The following is a 16254-nucleotide window of genomic DNA, read 5'->3' as shown; positions in this document are numbered from 1 at the left end:
ATAAATCGGCATGCCCAGTTAGCCAATCCACCACCTCTGTACTTCATTCATCTCCGAACTAAGGGGGCACCGTTGGCTCCAGAATCACCAGCCATGTGTTATTCTCATTCTCCGCACCACAAACAACGTCAGACACTAAGGACGAACGTCACACGCGAGGATTTCACCGGAAACGATTCAGGTGAATCAGCCGATGTTGCAAGCCAGTCAAAGACGTGCGTCCATGACAGCCTCGATGATAAAAGGTTGACAAAAAGTCACATAGAGACTGCGCATAAGAGCCTTTTGGATACAATGGCCAAGGTGAGCCAGGAATTAGGCGAGCTGAAGGAGACAATCCACTACATGCGGGGCGTGCAGGACGTGCAAAATCAAACTATCGAAAGATTACTCTCGCTGCACAGACCAGGCACAGGAGTTGAGGACTTAGAGGAAGAGTCCGAGGATCCCATATTGCTTCCAGGAGACGAATCCTGTACCTAGGATACGCGTACTGCATTCTCGTTTGGATGGCTAGGCTTGATTACTCTAACGGGGAAAGAAGGGAAAAAAAATTAAAACTTATTAGGCCTTGCCGAAAGAAACATGCTTGAAGTAGTATTTGGCCTTCTGATCAACAGTCGCAAAGCCAATACTCGCCTACCATTCGGAGTCAAATATGTGGACCACACGACGCATGTCAGTATATTTACGGCTGTGCAATATGAAACAGCACAGGCACGAAGACCTACCCGTTCAGCCGTGTCTCCCTTCAATTACCCAGCAATACCCGGCATCGGTGGGCTAAAAACAAAGCCAATCCATCAAAGGGACTCAAGCTTGCGAGAATGGACAACTTCGTTGTAACACTCCATGAGCGAGAAACGAGTTCGTTGGAACAAGTGTGCTAACACTCCATGAGAACGGCGGTGTCTCGTAAAAGTGTAGGGAAGAACTTGCCGCCCATATAAGTAAGACGGATTCGATTGGAACAAGTGTGCTAAATGCTGACTCTATTGAAGAAACGCGAACAGGCATCACGATCGAACCCTCGAAAGTTCGGCTCGTAACCAAACAGAGCGATGTATACACCTGGGTTTATACGGCAGAGGTCGCTCATCTCTTTTCGAAAAACTTGAGCGACCACGGCTTGACGGCGCACAAAGAACTTTGCCGGGAGGTCGGGCAGAGCTTCCATGCAGTCACCTTTGCGAAGGCCGCTATTGGCGCCGACCATTCGAGCCTCGGCATATATCGCCCATCGACCTATCCGCCAGCCTCTAGTGTCCTCTCCGCGGAATCCGAGGCAATGGCGCGTGAGGAGCTGTGCGTGCATACTACATGCCAGCTGTACATGATCCAAGAAAGTCTGAAGGCGGAGACAGCCAGAAGAGAATGCTTGCAGAAGGAACTAGAGACTTTGAGTGCAGAGCACGAATATCTCGCTCAGCGATTCAGGCAAGAGGCTGAAAAAGCTAGCCAGGGCGAGTCAACGCTGTACAAATGCCTCCAAGTCATCAACCAGGTGGCATCACTGGCGGAGGAGGTGCAGCAGGATTGTAGAAGCACGGAGGACCTCACTGTATTTCCAAGATAGCAGCACAAGCGAGACTCTGTGTTTCATATGCATAATATGTGGATATCTCTGCATTAGGGTGGTGAGTTTCATAAAGGGTTACCACAGGGTGAATCGGTGTGAATGGTTTAAGGGCTAGCGAGGCTAATGAATACCAACCATGTACTCCGTATCAAGCGATTAATGCGATTATGCAACACCTAGGCTCTGGGGCGTCACCGATGATCGCGTCATCAAGGATGCCGTACGAAAACCTCATCCCCCACCCTTGCTATGATTACCACTGCCATTGCGCCTCGGTACCCGGTACTCGGGCCGATCTCAGAAGGTATGATTGCGAGCAGTCCGCTCGTCCGCTCAATCAAAGCTTTGCTTCTCCCGATGTGTATGAAACCCGACGCTCAGGCGCCGGAGCTAGGAACGTGTTGAGCTTTGGCACAAACCCTACACCTTTTGAGTGCACAATAGTGGCACTCGAAAAAGAGAGCAGGTTCTACGTTTTTGCAGGAAGGACAAATCCATTCGATTAGATAGCCGACCCTGATTAGCCAGGAATGTGTGCAAGCCTCTGGCGTGGGGCGTGTGGTAGTGGCCCGTACAACTGACGTATACAGACCTGGGCTATAAGGATAACTGTCCGATGTATCATGTTCTTCACTCTCTTGATCGTTGCCACGCAGGGTATACGAGGGAGCATTCATAGTTCACAAGACACAGAAACACATTAGTGTCAGCGGAGCAGAAAGGCCTCGGACTCGAGTAGCAAGAGAACTAAGCAAGCTCGCGGCAGAGAGACATTATTATACATTTTCGTCTTGGAGCGCCATAGTGCGGAACCTACGTTGTCCGACTGCTGCGTATCGGCATGCCTAATATTACATTAAGATGCTTTCCATCCTATTTTTACCTTCCTCCAGCTTAGAATCCCACACTACATGTGCGCAAAAACATCCAGTTCTTGGCCGGGGGGAATTTGACTGTTGAGGGCAGCCAAATTGAACCTCTCAACATAAACACAATCCGACCCGACGATTTTGCTGAAGTAGATGTCAACGCTATCAATCCGACTCAGGAGTTACAAGGTGTAGACCTAACATGCAGTGATAATCGACCACTCACGCCAGAAGTTACAGTTGGGGCGGAACGGCAAGAAACGGAAGCAACTTCTGAGATCAAAGGAATCATTGAAACGCCCGCGCGCTCAGTTATAACTTGTACATGTTCCGACCTACCCACCGACCGCGCCTCAATAATCTAACACCACGACTGTCTTCAGCATCACGTACTTCTCTGGTCAATACCTTGCCTTACAATCCAACCGGTGGCCGTCGACTTGCCTCAAAACCAAATATGACTCAGCGTAGGTTAAAAGTCACACCTTCTACACCTAGAACTAACCATGTTCTCCTCGCTAGCCGATACATCATCGACCATTGTCTTCCGTAGGCTGCTGCAATATTACGACGACTTCAATACGTTTGCCGCTACGTTGGGAGTCATGTCCCTGACAGCCATGGTCTTTGGCGTGCTCCAGGCTGAAGACATGGGGGTGCGCTCGCAGATAGCGTGTAGGTTGCTTATCAGCGCCACGATAACCTCTGTCACAGCTGTTGCCTCTGCTACGATGCTCCAATTTACATTCGAAGGCTGCAAACAACCAAGCCGTATGGGGAAAATCCTCGCCTGGACTCCATTGGCTATGCTCGATCTCGTCATTATCGAATTCTCGGCCGGCGTCATCTTGTGGTACACAGACAAGTATCCCACCTGGATTGCCACATCGGTTGGAGTGGAGCTCTCCGTCCTGCTGGACTCATCGTCATGGCCATCTGGGCATGGATAACGATGAGTGAGCCTGGTGGTCTCGTTGAACCAGGTGCTAATGGTGATGGCAACACCGTTCGCCCTAGGCGAACACGAGCCAAACGATCTGCGTAGTTCCAGGCCCAGGACCTGAACGGCTTTGAAGCTACAACAAGGCGTCATTTGTTATATCCCCCTAACGGCCAAAGTTGGATATATTTCACTTTGGTTACGTCTACCTCGGAGACATGACCGTAGAAGATTGATGGCGGAACTGTCTGCTGGCCGTATAAGGGGCGGGTGAGCATTGGCAGACTTGGTTAGTTAACGGCAACGATGATAGACGCGAGGAATTTTTGTTTTTGATTCAGAGAAGTGGTGACTGGCCTTGACACTGCCGCCTCTCTACGCGATGTGTACCGACTTGAATATAACATACATTGGAAGAATTGAGAGTCCCCCCTTTACTATGGTGAGATGATTAAAGCTTGAAAGTCCTGCATTGACAGCCCAAGGCCGTGGGCAGAGATCAGTCAGTGGTAGAATGCTTTGAGGGATCTCTTATTGGTGACAACATAATCAAGGACAATAATTAATTCAATAAGAACATTTCTCCATCTAACTACACCAAACTATATTGTCCAATTCAGTGCCAGCATACGAGCCAGCATACGACTGTGCCCCTCTATGCTTGTAAAATTCGTTTCACCTGGTCAAATTCATACCGGTTGCAAGTCCCCTCCAGTCACGTCTTGGTTGTTGAAAGTCGCCGCATGTCAGACTGAGCAATCATCACAGGTTCGGTGGATAGTTTTTAGGGGGAGTTTTGTTGTGGTACACCTCCGATAGAGACCCCAGCCGCGACGTCCAGAGTGCCTATTTCTAAGAGTTTTCTTGCACCATGTTTTGCGAGACTCTCTCTCCATTATTTCATTGCAAGTGGTGCAGGATGTTTTGATGACCTGAATTTCACACATGATAGGACTTCTGGTGCCGAAAGAAGTGGATAGCGCATAGTTGGATCGAGAGTACTCCTGATTTATAATTCTCTGCGCTGGGTCCTAAAAGGAATCAAATCCTGTTGTGGATCTCTAAATATACGACGGATAGCCCAAAGAGCTAAATCAGTCTGCTTTCTCTTTCGTTCCGTAGTTTGCTACCATACCAAGCACTCGTCTCATGGGGTCTCAATGGCAGTTTTTGGATCTATCTCCACGGAATCTTGGATGACTTTGCAGATTATCAAGCTCCTCGGGTCCTCAAACTTATTTGCGTAAATAGAAAAAAAAGGAGACAGAATGTTTTAGTTTTGCCTTTCTATGCAGAGTTCAAAAACGACCCTTCAGCGTAAGCCATGTCGTAGCACGAAACGAGACGCTGGATCTAATTTGGAAGTGTCCAAGAAAGTGCATTCAGGGCTAACTCTGGCTTCACATGCGAACAGACGTGGTAGTCTCAGTGAACGTCTACTTTCAGAACTCCTCACCAGAGACAGGAGCTAAGGTGTTGATAAGTCGCGATAACCTCGTTAGCCTGGAAAACGGAAAATCTCTTGAGCATTTCTTCATAGTCTTTGACTCTTCTAGTATTCATTCAACTCACACTCGCGTTCTGGCCGTGTCTTATCCACAGGGATCCTTCGACGCCACGCGGTTATACGTCGCCTTGTCATGTCTCATTCGCGAGCGATACTCGAGCAAGATGTCTGGCAGCATCGACAAAGATGTCGCAAGAGCCAGCATCGCAGAAAGCTATCGCCCTGCATTATGAAAGAGCACAATCAATGTGCCGCCATGCTGGTGAGCAGCGAAACTATGAAAATGGATCATGTTGACTGATGAAATCCATCCAAAGCCTTGTCACTTGGCGATATCCAACACCTGAGCCAAAAGTTTTGGAACTTTCATTTTGATCGTGAGCTTGAAATTGCCTGTCTGGAAATACGAAACAGCGTGCTAACGTTATCAAGTCATTGCCGCCCGAGACATGACGGCATTCATCATCGCCACCATCCACGTCAACCTCTGCATCGGGACACTTAGTCCCTTCATCAGAGACCGTCCCGACCTTGCTGACCTTCTTGAGAAGCTATTGAATTTCGACCTCTGCGGCCAATTCATGCTCACAGAAGTTGGCCACGGCTTGGACGCACGCAGACCTGGAGACCAGGGCGACGCTGCAAGCCGATGGCTCCTTCGACCTCCACACCCCCAACGCCGGAGCGGCAAAGGCGATGCCTCCGACTACTCCCTATTGTGGAATGCCAAGAGTCGCAATCGTGTTTGCTCGCCTGATGGTGAGTGGGAATTGCCACGGGGTGAAACCTTTCCTCGTCCGCTTTGAGCGACTCCGAGGCCATGAGACCAGGGATCACTGCACGGATCTTGCCTACGAGGCCCGGAACCAAACCCCTCGATCACTCAATTACAACTTTCGAGCATGTTCGCCTACCCCCAAACGCTCTCCTCGGCTCCTATTTCCAAGCCGAAAGATGAGCGTGCCGATTTTCTCCGCCAGATCTGGCGGGTTTCTATAGGGACATTGTCGCTCTCCATCATGGGTGTTTCTGCCATCAAGGTTGGTACGCACATTGCTGGTACTTACAGCCAACGACGAACGATTACCGCTCCTGACGGGCATACATGCCTACCGATCATGAGCTTCAGCACCCAGCAGCGCCCAATCATCGAGGGATGGGTGCAGGGTAAGATACTTGGAGTTGTATGCCCGTTGGACCATAAAGGCATTCATGAATGCTACCCATAGCCCGCCCGTGCGGCATGCCCTTGCGACCATTTTCAAATCAACCGTTGTCCGAGGCTCCCGTATTTTGAACGAACTTACGGAGCGATGTGGCTGGCAGGGCCTTTTCGCGTACAACCAGATAAGCGAGTTGGCATTGACGTTTCAGGGCAACGCCATTGCTGAAGGGGACACTTTGGTCCTGTGTATACGTGTGTCTCTTTGAATTCACCCACCTCAGTGACTGAAACTAACTGTTTTGCTAGGGTTGGTCTCAGAACTTCTTGGAGGGAAATACAGCCTCCCGGCGCCGCGGGATCCGACGGCAGTTTTGGCTCGCCGTGAACAGCGAATGATGGAAGCTGCCATGTCTAAGCTCAAGGATATTGGTGGATATGGCGGACACAGAGGCCAGGCATTCAACCAGCATATCCTTCCTTGCTGTCGCCCTATAGCTGAGGCAATCGGCCACCGCATGGCTTACGAGGCAGCGACGGAATTGGGGGCCTGTCCAAAAGTTCTCCGTCTATACGAACACATGTGTGTCGGTACGGACTTCAGGCAATTTTCGTGCGACGGCCATACGCTCCAAGCGTTCGAGGACGCCGCAGTCGAGGCATACGATGATGTGTTCGCCGACATGTTGCAGTCGCTGCAAAATTCTGAAGCGGATGCCTACACTACTGCACCTATCATGTCCAACAAATCATGGGCCGTTTTTGTCGACAAGATGCAGGCATTCAAGGGCCCGAGTGGTCATGCTCGAGGTGCCCAACCGAAGCTCTAAATTGATCTACAAGTTTCCGGCGAATCAAGCATTCCAGACGGGTACACTTCTTACGCGGGCTACCGATGGCACTTCACCTTAGCCTTATAGTTGCTGAACTTCGGCGCGGGATGGCATAGAAGTGGGAACTTGTACTCTAAGAGGCAAGAAAGAATGATGTAGGCCGCACATGTGTGTCGCTCTAGCGGGCACGGAATGGAGACGGGGGCAGAATGCTAAACTCAGACCACAATTTTGTTTAGTACCGTATTTTATGGTTTATTTGTGGTTTGCTCGGGTCCAACAAGGAGAATGACTGGAGGCGCGGTAGCTCCTTTCGTGGATAGGCGGACAAGCCTAAGAGGCAAGAAAGAATGATGTAGGCCGCATATGTGTGTCGCTCTAGCGGGCACGGAATGGAGACGGGGGCAGAAATGCTAAACTCAGACCACAAAGAATGCAATATCTTAGACTTTATCTACATCTTCATGAGATATTTCAATTATTCTATCCCAGCGGTTATCATTGGAAGGCGGTAGTGTCAGCTATTGATGAATGACGCGTCTGAAAACCATCGTTTGTTTCTGCTCATATCTAAGCAAGCACCATCAAGGACAAATTGTTAGTGAATTTTATCTTTCAATACATTGGTTAACATCCGTAGATACACTGTTTCAAATGCGAGATTCAACATCGTCTCCCATGCCTTAGGGGGCTATATACAGCGTCGATATCGTAGCTACCTTTGCTTGTATTCCTTGCTAGTGTTATGAAACCAAGAGCCAAGGGTTGTCGACCAGCCGAGATGGGACCATTTCCCGACGGGGTCTTCCGCAATGAATCTCGGTCGTGCCGGTAGGTATAAAACAGATCAACAAGATAGAGGAGCAACCTCCCGTTTCGGCCCCTTCCCCCCTTTGTATTGTACTTTTGGCCTAAACCTGGGCCAAAAAAGAAAGATCATACGAACCATGGTGGACGCCCTGGAACACAAGCTTTTGCAAGTCTCGCTTCGATATATAAGTAGTGAAGAAGCTGAATGAAAACTAGCCTTTCCTAATATCTAGACCACATTTATACGTAGCTCTGCCATGAATCTGATACATTTTGTTCCGATTAGAAAAGGCATGCTGCTTCAACGACCCGGGTCATCGTTGACCGCCAACGCCATCACTATTTTGGCTTTCGCAGGCTGTGTGGTCGCTGGCCACCCTCGCAGCATCGCCAATATCACACCTCACGAACAGTACTCCAGCTCCATTGGTGTCCTTGGTTGCAAAATAGATAACAACCGTGTCGCGTATTGGCCGGGCTCTGTTGGCTGTGATGAAATTTGTGTCAGGGTCTACAACGAGGACCGCTCAGTTCATCTTCTCCGCATCGACACTTCCGGGGGGGCCTATGACATATCCTACGATGCCTGGAACTACCTTGCCTTCGGTAAATCTGCCGTTGAGGAGCCCCATGCTGGTGGAGGCATTGACATGAACTACGATGTTGTGCATGCCTCGGAATGCCGGCATCTGCTTCACGATGGCAAGCTTCCCCTTTCTGCTTCCAATAGCATGAACTATGTCGCGTCTTGCATTAGCCAGCCCGCCAGCTGGGTCGCCCAGAACTACGCACTGTATAATATCAATGACCAGTTGTGCAAATTTGGCTTAGATGAGGAATGCCGCCTAGATCTAGCCATCAGCAACCAGCCATCCTGCCCTAGTCCTCTTGGCATCGTGACACCTCTTGACTATAAGGTTGAGAATATTCAATATGGCACAGGTAAAAGGATACCTGCATAAGATGTTGTGCTTATAACATGGAAGGTCTTGGACTTCTTCCGAGTTTGCTCCTCTTTGGTATGGTATGGAAAAGGAGAAGCGGGCGTTTAACATATGTAACTAAATAGAATGAAGTGAAATCAGTTAGGGCGGAATCCAGTCATGCGTTTATAGTCTTCCCTTTTCAAGACACTATGCCACCTCGTTCTCTGCACAGAAGCCTAAGCTTTCTAGGTTCTAGACCTCCTTGGCGCTGAAAATGGCCGTTTGATGATAAGCTAGGCGATATGAGGGCGGACGGATAACTCGGTGGCTTCTGCTTGTTTTGGAAGAGTCTCCTGACCTTTACCCACAACGATGCGGCAAAAAGAGATGTTCAAACTAGGTACAATGATATATTGAATTGCTGTACAGCAGTGAGAAATATACTTACCATCAAAGATTCTCATTGGCCATGTAGCTCGAGACTTCGTTAACTCCAACTACAGCCGCTAGGCACGTCGCTTTACGACTCCCCTGAAGGAGAACATGTTCTCTTCGCTACACAATTGGACGTGGGGTGCTTGACAAGGGATTGTTGGCACCAATGGCGTCTCCAAACAAGCATATTTATCAATCCATAGCAACATTAAAATCCAAAGCTGAAAAGCAGCGTGATTGGCAAGACGATCAGGGGAAAACTGAACGTAGATATGGGTAAGAGACCATCGTCATGTATTCGATAATTGTGTCTCTTGCTAAGTGGCGGCCACTTTCGGAGAGATAAGTGATGACAAGAACACCAATATACGGTATTGGGTTTTGGTACTGTCATGTTTTAATAACTGTGTTTTTGGCTGTTGTGGCTGATGGCTTTTTGTCGTCATTGCTGACAACAATAATAAGAACACCAATAGATGGCACACAATGCGCCGAAGCTTCTCAGGTCTTGAAGCGACTCCCTGGGAACCCCAAGGCTGGATCCAAACATCACGGTGGGTCCATAACTGGAGGCGGAAACACGCTCAATCAATGGCGATGTATGACCTCTAAGGCTCAGGGTACCTTCCATGATGGCCCGGAATAACATCATCTACATTGCGATGTGAAGCAGTAGTGAAGGATATTCGGCCCTTGGAACCAAACGCTAACCCGGACATGGTCATGCTCGACTATAGTGGTCGACCGACTAAGGAACTCGAGCAGGGCATAAAGCCAAGAAGTTGAAATCCAGTGACTAATCTAATCAATTGAGGATGATCCCATACCATACCTCACGAGACAGTGTAGCAATTCTCCAGATGTTACTGCCGACGTACCCGTTTATACCCTTGGAGTTTCCCTACTCCACCTCGAAATTTGTAAAGTAAGCAGCCAACCTGCGTCACGCCACCAACTCCTCCATTACCGGTGCCTGTGAATATATTAGCGTTGAGGAAAAGTTGTATGACTCCCAGACCTACACAAACTCCAGTTTTTAAGCATGATATCCTTGCACGATGGACCATCCTTTCCAAGTGGACTTTCTCGATATTGTACCTCACCTACACATCCCTCTGCCCAACAGATAGAATACTCGTGGCCTACTTCACCGAGCCATTCTACGCCAAGGGAGCACTTATCTTTCGGACCAATCAATGTTTGATACCGCCCGTCAGCGCACCATTTGCCCGCGGTTGTCTCAACCCTCGATTTCTTGATATCTCCATGCCCTGGAAGTTCTGCCTCATCTCCACACACTGGTGGAGGTAAGCTCGTCTGACTCAGGTCTGCTGTTGTCGCCGTCGCCTTCTTAGGCGGAGCCGATTTCGTTCTATGCAGCGTAGTTTTCTGACCCTTTGAATGGGGGGAAGATGATACCGTAGTTGATGAGGCGGTTTTGGCGATTGGTGATTTATCAGAGCTGGTTGTTGTAGCAGTCTCATCATTGTGCTCACTTTGGTGTATCGTGACCGACGATCTTTTTGTCTCCATCGCAGATGATACAGTAATCGTGGCCGTTTCGGAACTCCTTCTGTCGGTTGAGACTGTAGTGAATTGTGCATCCGAGGTCTTCCTATTCTCCCAGGATGATCGTGTGGCCGGCGGCGTGCTTGAATTCTCGGTCAGTACAGTCTTCATTAACTCTATCAACGACTGCCAGTCATTATCATTTACTGGCGCTGTGCTCAATTCAGTGACCGACGAGGTGACTTGACTTGCTGAAGCCTCGAATGCCTGGGTTGGCTCTGTCTTGGTCTTGGTGGCCGCGCTTGTTCTCCCGCTTGAGTGCGTATCTGGGGGCAAGGTTGCTGGTTCCTCAGATGGCGTCCTAGTTCCTGTAGCCGGAGTGTCCTTGGATAATGGGGCAGTTTCTTGTGTCGTACCCAATCTTGAAGAAGGCGAGTTTCGTGAGTAATCCTTTGCCGGTTGTGTGGCTGACGATGTGGTAGTTCGCGTGGAGGCTAGTGTAGCGCAAGGGTCACTGCTGCCCATACTCGAAAGGTCTATTGACGCTGCTGCGGTTCCTACTGCCGGCATTGGTCTCAAGGTACTGCTCATCTCTTCGCTGGAGGACGTTATAGATGGTCGAATAGTATTTCCTAAAGGAACGCCTAGAGACGTGCTTGCTTCTCTGACTGGAGGCGTAGTGGATGACGTGGGTACTTCTCGGCTCGACGGTGTGTCTGATGGGAGGTCCTTATTCCCCTTATGTCGAGACTTTGCAGCGCTTAGGGACGATGGCAACATTACGGGCCTCCTAGACACTAAAATGCTCGTAGCATCAGTTGTAGTCGACCCGCCGTCGGTCGAAAAGCTGGACGAAGGTGTCGCCTTTGTTTTTGTGGCGGACGAGGGAGGTTGACTTGTCATGCTCTGTCTATGACCACACACGAGGCTGTCAGGGTAGCCGGCGCCGCCCGAAAGCTGCAGCATCGGCGGGCAACCACTAATCCACACGCCCGAGTACCTAGGCACCTTGTAAGGCACATTATAGGGTATTGAAGGAAAGATATCGTCAAGGTCTACAGATGGATTGAGGTCCTCAATTTGTTGTCGATTGATATCCAGCTCCCTCATTACCAACGCAAAGCATTGGCCTGGCTCAGGTACCCACTGCCCATATGTAAAAGCGCACGCCTCATTGAACGCATGTACGTAAGAAAACAAAAAGGGGAGAAGAAAAGCCTTCATCTTACCCAAGCCTAGGCCTATGAGCAGGCGTTCTTTTCAATCAGCGCCCTGTGAGTTCACGTACAGCTACCTAGGGAGGATTGATATAGGCTCCGAAGGTCCACAAATGAATGTATTCCAGTCAGACTTGCCGTCCAATTGCGGCCTTTGTTCCAATAAACCGGCATTTTCTACGACGGACGAGATACTTCGGCGTCTGCTAACGACGTCGAAGGAGGTGAACACGGGAAAGAGTATTCCGCGCCCAGTCGCAATTCGTATCGCGAGATGGTGTTTACAGCATCTATAAAAAAGATTTACTCTGGGAGAAAACTGTGCAACTCATCCGCCAACTCCCGTAGGTCATCGGCTCGGCGTTCATATCTACGTTTAAGAAATTTGATAAATGGCGATGGACAAATTAATGATTCGTGTGGGGCAACAATAGTGGACAAAATCACACCATGGCCTGTGTGGTTGTTTCGCCGCTTAAAGAAATATGCCGGACCTGGCGGGGTAAGAGGCTATCGTCGTGAGATCAGCTTTCTCTGGGCAAGGTGCGATTGAGACTCAAATTTGCTTAGCCCTACATCTTTGGGTGGAAAATAGATGGATGTAATTGGAGCGTGATTAGCCATTCTCGGGCATCCATTCTCACCTAACACACGATCGATCTCAAACCCGCCGTTACGCTCGAAGGCTTGGGGCAGTATAACTCGCCTCGGCGCGGCTCCAAATGGCCTTCTCTCTCTCTCTCTCTCTCTCTCTCTCTCTCTCTTTCTTTTCATTCTGTGCCTGTCCGGAAATGTCCTTTTAAAAGAGCAGTCCGAGCTTTACAAAGACAAAATAGCTCATAGGCCTACATCTTCTACTAATATAAAGGTTCGACCTCACCTACACCATCTCCGGGTATCAGCCAACCAAATTCACTTCCTACACCGCCTCTCGAAATGTCAGATTCTACCACTAAACAGTCGGCTTCTGGTGAAAGCGCCGCCTGGAAAGTGATTCTCAAAGACAATTCGACATGGCTCAAAGAAATGACAAAGCTGGGTTACCGGCTCCATCTACTGAGCTCCGACTTTGATAAGCTCCACGACCAAAGCCAGACCCCAAACGCAAGCCAAGTCTATCTGGTCCTAGTGGTCGAATCAGCTCGGCTAAAGGACGACGATACAGACCACAATGACCATCCTCCACTCAGAGAAAGGTTACTTAAGGAACTAAAGACTCATGACTGGCTGAATGAAATGGGGCGGGACATCATACTGAAACAGTCGGGCATCGTCCTGAACATCAGCACGTACTATGTCGATGGCTACGGACAGTCCCCCTTTGCCGACTTTACTAGACTACGTCGCCAGAAGGACACCCGCTTATGTGCAGTTACGTACGGAAATGACAGTGCAAACGTCACCTCTTGGTTTTTCAAAAGTGGCTATCTCTTTATTATCTACGAAATCAGCGGTGAGAGAAATATCTGGCAATTCAGGCCAGAAGATGGCTACAACTTCATTACCCAGGTGGAGTCTGATAAGGAGTGAGCGGGCTTCGAAGGAGGTGAGGGTTACATCCCTAGTTAGCCAATACCCAGTCGACATGACTCCGTAGTGCCGGCTTTTTAGCTTCAGTTTGTATAGATGAATCCATTTGCTCAGTTCTGTTCAAGAATATACAATGACGCACTGAGTCCTCTTAATTTCATGTTCACGAGCATGTTCAGTGTTCTATCTTCTAAAACCCCCATACTCTGCGTACATATTAATCTTCTTTGCTTCCCATGGATTTTATTGTGGTTCTTATCAAGCTATGTAGATATTTTTATCTCTTCAAATACATGGTGTATTGACCAGCGGCAGCAATATATTAGAATTATCAGCGGAAGAGCATATTCTCGACGCAGGCCTTGGGCAACCAACCAACGTGGACTGGCGTACTATATTATACATGAATGATGAAAAGAGACGGGGCTCTGAGTTTGCTCAACTCGGTCTCATTAATGATAATCACATCGTCTGGCGATAGCGCCTTTATCCATATGCGTACTCCAAACTATCGTTGGAGGGGCAGGGAATAATAACAAAGATGGAAAAAGACTATATCACATCATTGTAGGTATCAATGACGTCTTCAAGAGGAGGCATCGGGCACAACATCAAAGAACACACCAGGCAATACATGAGAACATTAGAACTTGACTCTATAGAACATCGTATGTGGCGTTATGATCCTGTTTAACCTCGCACCTGAAACTTATATTAAATCAAGATATTAATCACGAGTGCGGCGCATCCATGACGCGCAGTGCTTCTTATTGCCATCAATAGATCTGGGAGAAGCTAAACTTTACATAATTCGTCTGCAAATTTTAAGCTGGCTCGTTGTGTACTAGGGTGGCGATTTAGATCTTAGCAATAAAGCCGCACCAGAGACTGGTATAAGCAATGAGAGCAACGTAGATGTAAGTTTCCTATCCTAACTTTATGACCTAACAAATGGAAACGAAAGAAAAATTCGCAAAAACCTTCACTCATCTAGATAACAATAGCCCTTAGCTTTTTTTCCAGGACAATAAAAGAGAAACCATCGAATCGCGATCCTTATCATCACTCCCTCACTTTTAAAAAGAAAAAGAAAAAAGAAAAGAAAAGAGCCTACAGCTCCCGGAACAACGTCGACGACGAAAACCAAGGCAAGACAGGCTTCAGAAGCTGCGCTATCACGTTTCCTGTTTCCTACTCTCTTATGCCAAAGCCTACGACTTATAGGTCCTCCAAGCCTCTGCACATTGTTGCTGTTTGGCCGCACCTAGTTTTAAAAAGTCTCCGGCACTCCGCAGTTCTGGCCAGTCTGAGAGAAATTCCGCTTTGAGCTCAGCGAGACTACCCGCACCCTGCATCTGTCGCTGGGGAGACACGGTGGACCTGGGTGACGGTAAGAACTGAGTTGGCGATGATCCTCTATTGCTTTGCGCCAGCCCCCGCTTGCTCCGTGATGACTTGCCCGTGCGCCTTGCCGATGATCGGGTCCTGTCCCTCGCTATGTTGAGGCCTCCTTCTAGAAGGGGAACGGAAGGCGACCTGCTGATCGCCCTGCGCCGGCCCTCCATGGCCTCGATGTACCTATGTTGAGACTCGACCGCAGCCTTGTAAATGTGGATATCGGCCAAAGACTTACTTCCGATTATGTTTCGATAAGCGGTTCGCGTTTCCCACCTCTTCTCCTCCTTTCCATCCATTGTCCATCCCACGAGAACGTAAGTGACAGTATGCGTGAAAGACTCGTTACATCCAGGGTCGATCAGCTCCAAGTCATCCTCCAAGTCACCTGAGTTCAAGCCCCGCCAGGCAACTCCCCAGATCCTGGGCGCTTCCGCATCGGGGTAGTGGAGCCTGCCGATACCCGGTAGTGTGTCTCCAAATCTGTTCTTCGCACTTCCCACGTTCTCATCTTCTGGTGGATTTTCCGCATAGCTACGGGGGAATGCACGGTTCTCTAGGCGGTAGGTTGCTGAATTCTTTTTCCCATACATGTTGATGTACTTGCGAAGGTGCTTACCAAACCATCCGACTGTCTTCACACCTTCTTCGCTCACGCCACTTGTTGTCGGGATAGTCAACAGCGGCTTGCCATACTCCGGATCTTCAAACTCTGTCGTTTCATCATCATCTTGGAGGAACAAAGATCCATTCGGTTCGTCAGCCTCAATGGACTCCATAACATCAGGCCCCGTCCCGCCGCGCCCTGTCTCTGGTTCTTGTAGTTGCCCTCCTTCATCTGCCGCCCCAGGCTCGTGCCCGGGCTCATTTTCGCCGTCGCCGCCTCGATTTCCGGGTGCCTTTGAGCCATCATCATTCTGGAAAGATGATGTGCCATTGCCGGATGGGGGCCCTATTATTGGGGAGAGGCCACCGTCATTTCCATTCGTTCCTTCCAGACCCGCCGCATTGTCTTGGAGAGTGTCTCCTTTTTCGTTTGGTCCCTGGTCAGGCGGGTCTACAACCATCGACTCGGCAACCGCACGGAACGTAGTGACCTCATTACGCATGCCATCAATCTCGCGTTGTTTTTCCGGACTTGCCTTATCATAGGCTGCAGACGCGCGTTCCAGTGAGGCCTTTTTTTCTCAAGCTGTTGTTGTAGTTGCTTCGATCTTGTTATTCTCGCACTCTCAGCTGAGGGTACTGCCTTGGACTTCTTTTCCTTTCCCTTGCCAGGTGCCATGGCTATTGCAAATGAAATGGCGATTTAGATGTTGGCCACTGAGGGACTGCCTTGCCTTAATATACCTCTCTTGCTTCCGTCCTTGTCAGCTACCGAGGAGTGGGAGGCGTCCGTACTCGGACGATTACCAGCAGTGAACCACTGCTGATTGAAAAATAGACAATGAATCTCAACTCTGACAGCCATTACGAACCGGCGCAGCCTTGTAATATCCAAGAATGGATTTTTAACATAGATGAGTATGAAATATGATTTTT

The 16254-nt window shown here is 49.1% G+C and overlaps 6 protein-coding genes across 6 annotated transcripts; 4 read left to right on the top strand and 2 right to left on the bottom strand.

The window, feature by feature from the left end:
* Window positions 1–2954: 2954 nt before the first annotated feature.
* On the top strand, window positions 2955–3398 carry MRS44_013516 (uncharacterized protein; the record flags this gene model as incomplete). The annotated part of the gene is made up of 1 exon (XM_065616986.1): window positions 2955–3398. One exon carries the CDS (start codon window positions 2955–2957, stop codon window positions 3396–3398), a length of 444 nt encoding a protein of 147 aa, XP_065473058.1.
* Window positions 3399–5081: 1683 nt separating this feature from the next.
* On the top strand, window positions 5082–6887 carry MRS44_013515 (uncharacterized protein; the record flags this gene model as incomplete). Its single annotated transcript, XM_065616985.1, has 5 exons — window positions 5082–5157; window positions 5213–5272; window positions 5328–5654; window positions 5895–6062; window positions 6367–6887. The coding sequence occupies 5 exons, from the start codon at window positions 5082–5084 to the stop codon at window positions 6885–6887; spliced, it is 1152 nt and encodes a 383-aa protein (XP_065473057.1).
* Window positions 6888–7993: 1106 nt separating this feature from the next.
* Window positions 7994–8662, top strand: MRS44_013514 (uncharacterized protein; the record flags this gene model as incomplete). The annotated part of the gene is made up of 1 exon (XM_065616984.1): window positions 7994–8662. One exon carries the CDS (start codon window positions 7994–7996, stop codon window positions 8660–8662), a length of 669 nt encoding a protein of 222 aa, XP_065473056.1.
* Window positions 8663–10553: 1891 nt separating this feature from the next.
* MRS44_013513 (uncharacterized protein) lies at window positions 10554–11350 on the bottom strand (the record flags this gene model as incomplete). Its single annotated transcript, XM_065616983.1, has 2 exons — window positions 10554–10647; window positions 10806–11350. 2 exons carry the CDS (start codon window positions 11348–11350, stop codon window positions 10554–10556), a joined length of 639 nt encoding a protein of 212 aa, XP_065473055.1.
* Window positions 11351–12723: 1373 nt separating this feature from the next.
* MRS44_013512 (uncharacterized protein) lies at window positions 12724–13317 on the top strand (the record flags this gene model as incomplete). The annotated part of the gene is made up of 1 exon (XM_065616982.1): window positions 12724–13317. The coding sequence occupies one exon, from the start codon at window positions 12724–12726 to the stop codon at window positions 13315–13317; it is 594 nt and encodes a 197-aa protein (XP_065473054.1).
* Window positions 13318–14528: 1211 nt separating this feature from the next.
* On the bottom strand, window positions 14529–15997 carry MRS44_013511 (uncharacterized protein; the record flags this gene model as incomplete). The annotated part of the gene is made up of 2 exons (XM_065616981.1): window positions 14529–15865; window positions 15943–15997. 2 exons carry the CDS (start codon window positions 15995–15997, stop codon window positions 14529–14531), a joined length of 1392 nt encoding a protein of 463 aa, XP_065473053.1.
* Between the last annotated feature and the right edge of the window lie 257 nt (window positions 15998–16254).

The sequence above is a fragment of the Fusarium solani genome (genome assembly GCF_023522795.1).
Source record: "Fusarium solani strain SB1 chromosome Unknown bctg00000009, whole genome shotgun sequence".
Lineage (NCBI taxonomy): Eukaryota > Fungi > Ascomycota > Sordariomycetes > Hypocreales > Nectriaceae > Fusarium > Fusarium solani.
Note: the sequence above shows the minus strand (reverse complement) of the source record. Positions and strands in the feature narration are given on the sequence as shown.